Here is a 9,184-nt window from a genome sequence, read left to right as displayed (position 1 = left end):
GATTGACGCGCGCACCGGGGCCCCCGCCTGCGGCTCCCGCCGCCCGCCTGGCCCGCCGCCGCCGCCGCCGCATCAAAGCAGATGTTTGCAGCTGGTTTGAGTTGGATCCCCATCAACAGGCCCCTTTTTGTCTCAAAATAAAAAACAGCTACGCCCGGAATGATAAGGACGCGGCAGGCACGTGGGGGAGATGTCAACGCGTCGGGAGGGAGGAGGCCAGGCGGCGCTCCCTGCCTGCTCTCACCCCATCGGCTCCTCCAAGTGACAGGCAAACTCTGGCGGCGGCAGCTGGACCCCCACGAGTGTCTGGGGTCCTGTCCCCTGGGCCCCTGTGAACTCCAGCTCATCTCTCAACGGGCATCGTCACAGACATTACAGCCTTCAGTCGGAATAACGTTGGTCCCCTATCGGAGCGCTGGGAGCCTCCCCAGAGCCTGGCGAGAGGCTAAACACACCCTAGTGATTCCCTGTAAGGTGGGGACTGTGGTCCTTGCCCCAGGGTCGGATTGTAAGCGGCAGAGCTGGACTTATACCCTTCGGACTTCAGAACCAGCTTCTTAATTATTGTCATGTCCCCTTTTCCGGGAAGTCCCTAGACCTCTTCCAGATTGACCGTCGGGACTTTCTGGGACCCCCGGCTTGCCAAGTGTACCCTGTCAAGGCACTTGTCATGCTGTGCCAGCCCCCAGGGGGCCAGATTTAGCCTGACTCTGTCCTCCAGCATCTTGCATGAGTCTGTTTCAGAGTCAGCCTCCCTGGGTGTTTGCTGGGTGAAATGAGAAGGTACAGCCCGTGGGCCAGAGGGCTGTGGCTCCCTCCCCACCGAGGGAGAGTTCCCAGGAACCCTGGGATTTGGGCCTGGAGAGACCTGAAAGGAAGCTAGGCCCAAATCTGCCTGGTCCCCAGTGTGGCCCTCAGTAAGGATCTGACAGAAGCCTATACCGCAGAAGCACAGACAGACAGAGAGATGCAGAGAGCACAGACCCAATGATGTGGTTGAGGGCTTCGAAATGAAGTTGGAGGTGAGGAAGAGAAGGTTCGAGAGCCTGTGTCCCAGCACCATGGTGAAACTCAGACTCGGGAAGGAGTGGGGTGCACGCCTGCCAGGATGCCCCTGTGCCTGGCACTGGGCTAGACCCCCTCACACGGGTTAAAACTCACCAATTTTTAATCCCCAGGTGAGGGAAGGATCAGTACCCCCTTTTCACAGAGAAGGAAACTGAGGCTCAAGACACAGATGGGACTGAGATATGGAAAGTACACCTCTAAGCCCAGGGGTCTGCTAGAAAGCTCTTGGTGAGCAGGAGGCGGGAGGGACACAGGACGGAGAATGGATTGGTCCACCTTGACCTGGGTGTCCGGGCCTTGCCCCGTCACGATGGTCAGTCACTTGATACTGACATGGCCCTCCGACCCCAGGGCCGCCCCTGTGTACTAGGGATGACGGTGCAGTTGGTCTCCAGCCCAACAGGAGGTGTGTTAAGAATTTAACCAACATAGGGGCGCCTGGGTGGCTCAGTCGGTTAAGCGTCTGGCTTCAGCTCAGGTTATGATCTCACAGTTCGTGGGTTCGAGCCCTGCATCGGACTCTGTGCTGACAGCTAGCTCAGAGCCTGGAGCCTGTCTTCCAATTCTGTGCCTCCCACTCTCTCTGACCCTCCTCTGCTCATGCTGTCTCTCTCTCTCTCTCTCTCTCAAAAATAAATAAAACATTAAAAAAAAAGAATTTAACCAACATAGCAGTTAGGATTTTGGACTCCAGGCTGTATAGGGGACCATGGGGTGAGAGCAGTGAGTTCACTTGTCTTGCTCCCTGGTGGCATTCTCAAACTTCTGGAAGCCGAGTATCCAGTGTTCTCTTGTCCTACCTGGGCTGTCCATGTCATTTCTCACAAGATTATTCATTCAACAAACACTCACTAGTCACCTCCTCAGCGCCAGATGGGTGCGTGTGAATTAGACCCAGGTTCTGATTTCTAGGTCAGCGAGGGCTTCAGACACACAAATATCTGGGTTTCAGGAAAGGCTTTACAGAGGAGGTTACGTTTGTATTGAGTCTTGAAGGATGAGAAGCTCAACAAGAAGCAAAAGGGGGGAAGGAAGACAGACTTTGGGGGCAGATGGAATTTTAAGTGTTAAGGAAGCAGGAAGGACTTTGCAGGGAGCTGAACTGAGGTGTGGACAGGGCTGGAGTAGAGCCTTGAGCGCCACAAGGAGGTCTTGGGACTTATCCTGAAGGTGTCGGGCACTCGTGGACTGAGGACCCAGTGAGGAGCTGCATAGACCCCAGCGATGGGGTGTAGGAACAGCAGTACAGTGAGGAGACAGAGAAAGGTGAACAGGTGCCAGAAGTCTTGAAGAAATGATAAGCTGCCTACTTACCGAGCCTGCCTCATGGTGCCCAGCCCATTGAACAGATGGGGCCACTGAGGCATAGAGAGAAGAGGCTTGTGTGTGGTGCCTGTGCTAGGAAGCAACAGAGCCAAGATTCCAAGCCTGATGCTTCTGCAGTCTGAGATCTGGGGCTGGAAACCTGCAGGGAGAGACTGGAGGGTCCCCAGGACATTAGGAAGCCAGTTTTATTGGAGGAAAAAGGATCAGATCTACTGCATTGCCTCTCTGCAGTTGTCAGTGGCTTAAGAGAAATTAATTAATCAGATTTGTAATCCATGTTTAAATGCTGCAGAAAAAAATTGCTTTTTAGAGTTTTGTTTATTAGCTTTATGAATTTAATAAATTGAGCATTAAACAAATAAACCAATAAAAACTCAGAGGAGATGGAGATGTGTTCTCATAGCCAGGGACTCTTCAAGGGAAGGACGTCCCTAAAATGGGAATTTCTTACTCCGAAATCACAGATGATCCTGGCGGAGGGAGGATGTGTCTGTGATGAGGAGATGTTCGGTTTGGTTTAGGAGAAACTCAGGCGCACCTGCTGGCTGCTGGGCCAATGCTGAGTAATGAGAACTTGGGGCATTCAGAGCCTGTGGACAGACAGACACGGGGATGGGACCCCTAGCCAAGGACAAGGGTGAATGATGGGCAGAATGCACCCGAATGCGCTTCAATGTACTTGAATACACAAAGCATGGGGGTAGTATTTGGTGGGGCTGCCATGTGACCTTGAACCTGCCCTCTGCACTTTGGTGTGCTCATCCGTAAAATGGGAATGGAAACCGTGTCTTCCTTCTAGGGTTCTTCAGGGACTCAATGAGGTGACGCAGGTGATGATAACTGAGCTCACTCACATTGGTGTGACAGGCCGGGAGGCTTGGTTGGGACCTGTAAACCTGGCGTCAGGAAGGCTGCTCCCAGGAGTGACGGAGACCCAGGGAGGGTGACAACAAAGACACCAGGGAACAAGAGAAAGGCAGATGGCAGTTCTGTGAGGTGCCTTCTTCATGCCCGCCCAAGGCCAAGAGCTTTACATGCAATAGGCCCTTCCAACAACCCTGTAGGTAGGTACCACCATTCCCATTTCATAAATGAAGAAACTGAAGCTCAGAGAGGCTGAACGTCTTGATCAAAGTCATACAGGGAAAAAGTTATGGAGCCAGGGTGGGACCCTGGGCTGCCCTACCCCCCACCCCCAACACACACACTGTCTTCCCAGGGCAGGTGGTGGGTGCTCCCACGGACTGGGCTGGGGACCAAGCTGCCCTCCCCTCACAGGTGGGACAGGACTGTATTGGTTGGGTCAGTGTGCATTCCACAAACATGCGTTGCTCGCCTTAGTGTGTATGGGGCCTTGTGCTCAGCTCCGAAGACAGAGGTGACCCTGCGGAAAGTGGACCTGGAAACAGATAAAGTGGGGCGGGCATGTGAGGGGAGGAACTCAGTGAGGGGGACATCTGAGACTAGAGAGGAGAAGGGGGGCTTCCTGGAGGAAGGGATATCCAAGTTAAATCCTTCAGAATACACAGGTGTTTGGACTGTCAGAGGTTGGGGCGGGAGGAATGGTGTTCTAGCCCCTAGGGAAAGCAGGAGGAAAGGTTTGGCGGTTTACATGGACAACGGAGGCGGGAGGGGAGTGTGGCTGGCCAGCGAGCCTGTGTGCCTGTGATGTGGCCATGAAGCTGCCCTCCAGATTTGAAGCTTCTAGAGGAGGAGCCTGGGCCAGGGGATTGGCACCGAAAGGGCCCGGCAGCTGGAGGGGAAGCCGCAGGTGGAGGTGGAGCCTCGGAGCCTCCCCATGGCACCCGGCCATCTCCTGCCCCCCAGGCCTGCCCCTTCCTGGCCTGTTGGCCCAAGTGTGGAAAGCCAAAACACACCCACCTGGCACCCCACACACACAGTTCTGGGGAGTGAGAAAGATTGTCCCCATCTTGCAGGTGAGGACACAGACCCAGACTCACCCAAGGTCACGGAGATGGGGAGTGGCTGAGTCGGGATTGAGATCATGACCTGGGCTCCAAAGCTAGTGCCTTGGATGTGGGCAGGGCCTGTCCTTCGCATCAGGCGTCAGGGCCCCTGCGGGGCAGGAAGGCTCAGCACTTTTCACCCTGAGCCACTCTCTCTGCCGGTATTTGCCGCCTCTGGGCAGCATTGCGGGAGACGCCCTGGTCTCAAAAGGCCTGCTCAGCTCACTGACCTCTCCCTCTATGTTCACGGCTTTTACGCGGACAACTCGCTGCATCTTCACACGGAGACGCAGTGTTGTTGAGCCCATTATACAGATCAGTAAGCTGAGGCTCAGAGAGCGGAAATTACCTGTGCAGTCACTAGCCAGGAAGTGATGGAACCAAGCATTGAAACCAAGTCCGTCCAGTGTCCCTGCCACTCGCCTATGGCTGGGGCTGCTTCCAATGGCCGGTTCCACCGGTCCTTCACGATGGGAGGGGTTGAGGGCAGGAGGGCCGCTCGCAGAGAGGAGGGGGCCCCGCTGGCGCCCCCAACCCCTCCTACACATGCATTTGTAGCACTCACCCCGGCTCCGGCTCCGTAGACAAAGGCAGCCCCATAATTGGGAGTGAGTATTTCATGCGTCCCCCCCTGATGTTTTATTGGGCAGAGAGATGCTTGGAGACCAAACGGATGGCACATTCCGTTTATAAAGTGTGCGCAGTTTGTTTTATATCCCGAGTTTTTGCAATCTAGATAACAGATGATGCCCCGAGTGGCTGGCGCTGCCTCCATAATGGCGGCACTGAGCCTTTGGAGAAGTATTAATAATAGATTGTGTTGATGAGTTTGGAGAAAGTAGCAATCGACCCCCTGCTGCCGAGGCATTAGCACGACTGTTCTGAATGCAGCTTGCTCGGTGGCGGCGCCTGTGAATGCGGGTCACCCCTCCTGCCGCCCCCCTCCCCTACGTAAGAGGGCCTCCTGTCTGGGAGCCGCCCAGGGTGTGCTGATCCTGGCCTGGGACCCGGCCCTGCCGTGCTGGCCCAGAGATGCAGCCGCTGCCTGTCTGCTCCTAGGCCCCTGAGGCCAGGCTGCAGAACTTAGCTTGGCACTTAGGTCAGGAGGTAGAATTGTGGGGAGGGCACAGAGGGGCAGTGAGGGGGCAGGGCAGAGACATCCTCCATGTCAGGGCGTCAAGTTCTGGAAACGTGGCTCCTTCCCCAGCGCCTTGGCAGAGCCGGACAGCGAGCGGGATTACCAGGGGCCCCTGCTTGAGGCTGCCATGGACAGCTGTACCCTGAACAAAGGAATCTAGCCAGCGTCAAATCGGAGCTGAAATCTAGCTCGTGATCCCCTCGTCTCCTGCCTTGTGGAACCCTTGTAGAGTTGGAAGTTGACATGTGCTGTCACTGTGTTGTGACACTTATTTACCAAGTTATCTGCTCAGTATCATCGACTCCTGACAACAACCCTTTGGGGGAGGTCCTGTTGACATCTCCGTTTCACAGTAGAGGGAACTGAGTGAGCCTGTGGGAGACCACTCCCCCTGACTGGGGCATCAGAGAAGGCTTCCCAGAGGAGGTGGCGTTGCAGTTGGGCACTGCAGGATGAGTAGGAGCCCGCCCAGTAGCATAGAGGCGAATGGCACGGGTTGCTGGGGGTGCCTGCAATTTGAGTGCGCTGGCCGGTGCCAGGGCAGCGGGCAGAGCTCGGGTTGGCCCTGTCCAGCGCGCCCCACTCTCTCGTCGTGGGCGGTGCTGATGGCAGCCCCGGGAAGGGAGGCAGGCCGAGTGCCTTGCATTTATGGCCATTTCTGTTCCAGAACCGATTAGTAGAGAATCGCAGCTGTAATCCGTGCCTGTGATGGCGGGCCATAAAGAGGGATGGGATGTGCACGGCGCTCCCAGGGTGGCGCCCGAGACGCGGCCCAGGGACGTGGGGAATGAAAAATGGTTTTAATTCCCTCCCAGCAGCAATAATTTGATTCTTCATAAATTTTTCCATCAAAGTGTTGTTGAGGCTGAGTTCCCACAGAGCAGGGCACGTGACGGGGAGGGGGGAGGCGGGAGGAGCGGTCAGTAGGTGAGGGCAGGGGAGGGGCCGTGCTGTTCGAACCTTTCTGCCCATGGTGGCCGGAGGCACGGAGACCCCCACCTGGCTTTGTCTCCAGAGAAGGAAGATGGATCCGGGTCGTCATGGAGGGGGCCGGATCAGGCCCAGGCTCCGAGTCGGCCCCACCGCTCATTACCATGTGACCCTGAGCAGGTGACTCCGCCTCTCGGCACCTCAGTTTCCTTATCTCTGAGATGGGATTCGTGTCCGTTCCCATCTCACGGGATTGTTGCAAGGATTAAATGCATTTCTGCCTACAGAGGGCTTCAAACAGCGGCTGGCACGCTGAGCATGCTCAGTGAATTTCTGCATGTGATAAAGATACTCAAGCTGAAGTGAGGCATAAGTAGGTGTTAGCTCAGCCCAGGGGCAGGGAAGGAACGTGCGAGGAAAGGCCAGGCCAGCGTGAAGGTGCTCTGGAGAAACTGCAGGCTGGGGCCTCGGGCCCTGGCCTGGGGGAGCGAAGGCAGGAAAGAGGCGAGTGCAAAGGGCCTTGAGGCACCAGGGAGTCATGGAAGTGCCTGGAGCAGGGAAATAGCAGGAGCGGACGTGTGTTGCAGACAGCTCCTTCCGGCCTTCATCCTGGAGGGTGAATTGAAGGGTTAGAGGGGCCAGGAGCCCAGGATGGGGACAAGGGCAGCTGCCCAGGCAGGAGAGGCGGGGCCTCACTTGGGTGGTGAGTTGGACAAGACCAAGGATTGCTTGGATGTTGGGTGGGGGGGGCGGTAAGGAGGAAGTGGAGCAGGTCCTGGAGTGAGGGCAGACCAGCCTGCCCTTTTCAGGGCACAGCAACCTGGCTCTTGAAGAAGGTTGAGGCTGACCTTGTGCTTGCCCTCTAGTGGCCACTGTGTCTCTGAGCAGGAAAGACCCTGAGCTGACACACACAGGGAGCGCATCTCTGGCCGGGATGCCCATCCCCCTGCCATCCCCCACCCCAACCCCGCCCTGGGGCCACCAGGACCCTGGGAGCCAGTGGAAGAGGGCTACGGGGCCTCCCACTTTCTGGCTCTGTGCCCAGCGTGGGTCTCGCCTACCCGAGGTGGAAGGCCAGGGTGGCAGGAGGGAGAGGCCGGCCCTTGACGGTCAGCAGCCTCTGGGAGGGACCCCCGAGGCTAGCCAGTGCGCCCACACTGTGCACCTGCAGGCTCTTCGCAGCCAAGTGCAGCGGCTGCATGGAGAAGATCGCCCCCACGGAGTTTGTGATGCGGGCCCTGGAGTGCGTGTACCACCTGGGCTGCTTCTGCTGCTGCGTGTGCGAGCGGCAGCTGCGCAAGGGCGACGAGTTCGTGCTCAAGGAGGGCCAGCTGCTGTGCAAGGGGGACTACGAGAAGGAGAAGGACCTGCTCAGCTCCGTGAGCCCCGACGAGTCCGACTCTGGTGAGCCATGGCGGGCGCTGGGGGGCAGGCGGCCGGGAGGGGGCCCCCGCCGGCGAAGGACCTGAGCTCCGCACAAACGGCGCACCCCCATCCCATGCGTATGGCGCTGAGGTGTTCACGGCCGTGTGCCGTTACCTGATACCAGCGTGCGTGCACCAGCGTATGTGCGTATGACCACACACACGGGCACACACACACACACGCATGAGCACATAAAATGCATGTGTGGATACCCGTGTCCAGGAGTGTATATACATGGACACGTGTGCATATGTAGTCATGTGCTCAGATGCCCACGCACGCACAAGCCCACACTCAGGAACACACACGTGCACTTAAACACGCACACACGTGCGCACATGACCCAGCACGCACATCACACATGCACTGAGTAGCTCTGCGTGTGGCCACACACACGTTTTTCCACATGCTCACACCTGTGCACTCACGCACGTACCCTGCTATCCAACCCACCGCACTCACCCTCTCTGTCCCTGCCATGGTCCCCGCCACTGCACAGCACCACAGGTGTCTCTGTCGGCACCAGGTCTGCAGGCTGGTGGCGCCCAGAGAGAGTCCGGGATCTGACGCGCCCTTTGTCAGTGGGGAGCAGCAGCCCGAGCTGTTGTTTCCCCGCTGGGGGCGGGGGGCCTGGGGCCCTCAGTGGTGCAGGGAGAGGCCCTGTTTCCCGGGATGAAGGCACCCCTCGCCTCTGCTCCAGCCTCCAGAAGGACTGTGCCAGCTTTGAGCCCTCCTGGCAGAAGGGCGGGTACAGGAGAGGAGGAATGGGTCTGAGAAGGGAAAAGCCAGGGAGAAGGCTGGTGCTAGGTCATGCCAGGGTAGTGGGGGACTGGAGCAGAGGGTGCCCCTGTCTGCCGAGCCCTTTGGAGTAACCTAGAGCCCACGCTCACCAGACCTGCCCATCTAGAAGAGCTTTGTTACTGTTGGGGCCCTTGGAGGAAGTAGTGACCCCCCCCATCCATCTGTCCCTCTGTCCACCCATGGGCAGGGCATCCTGGAGGCTGCCTGGACCCTCACGGCAGAGCGGACCCTGCCCGGGTGTCTCGGGCCCATTCCTATCTGGCCTGGGAGGGGGTCTTGGAGGGAGGAACCCCGCCCCCTCCACAGGGGCTCCTGCTGGGGGGCGGGGGGCAGATGGGCCTGGGAAGAGGAGTCCGGTTCAGACTCAGGGGCTACAGGAGGCACATGGTGTCCGTCGGGGCCCGCATCTCTGAGGCCCACACCTCTGGGGCAGGAAGTGGCCGTGTGTGCATGCTGAGTGTGGGTGTGCCTCTGGGTGAATACACTGCATGTGTGTGTGTGTGTGTGTGTGTGTGTGTGTGTGTGTGTG

The 9,184-nt window shown here is 57.9% G+C and overlaps 1 protein-coding gene across 1 annotated transcript in view; it reads left to right on the top strand.

Annotated features, from left to right (window-relative positions):
- Window positions 1–1,777: 1,777 nt before the first annotated feature.
- Window positions 1,778–9,184, top strand: part of LMX1B (LIM homeobox transcription factor 1 beta) — a 10,968-nt gene continuing 3,561 nt past the window's right edge. The window contains exons 1-2 of the mRNA XM_029921077.1: window positions 1,778–1,782; window positions 7,601–7,833. Of these exons, the coding sequence (XP_029776937.1) occupies window positions 1,778–1,782; window positions 7,601–7,833 (238 nt within the window). The remainder of the gene's footprint in view (window positions 1,783–7,600; window positions 7,834–9,184) is intronic.

This window comes from Suricata suricatta, chromosome 13 (genome assembly GCF_006229205.1).
Source record: "Suricata suricatta isolate VVHF042 chromosome 13, meerkat_22Aug2017_6uvM2_HiC, whole genome shotgun sequence".
In the NCBI taxonomy this organism is placed as follows: Eukaryota; Metazoa; Chordata; class Mammalia; order Carnivora; family Herpestidae; genus Suricata; species Suricata suricatta.
Note: the sequence above shows the minus strand (reverse complement) of the source record. Positions and strands in the feature narration are given on the sequence as shown.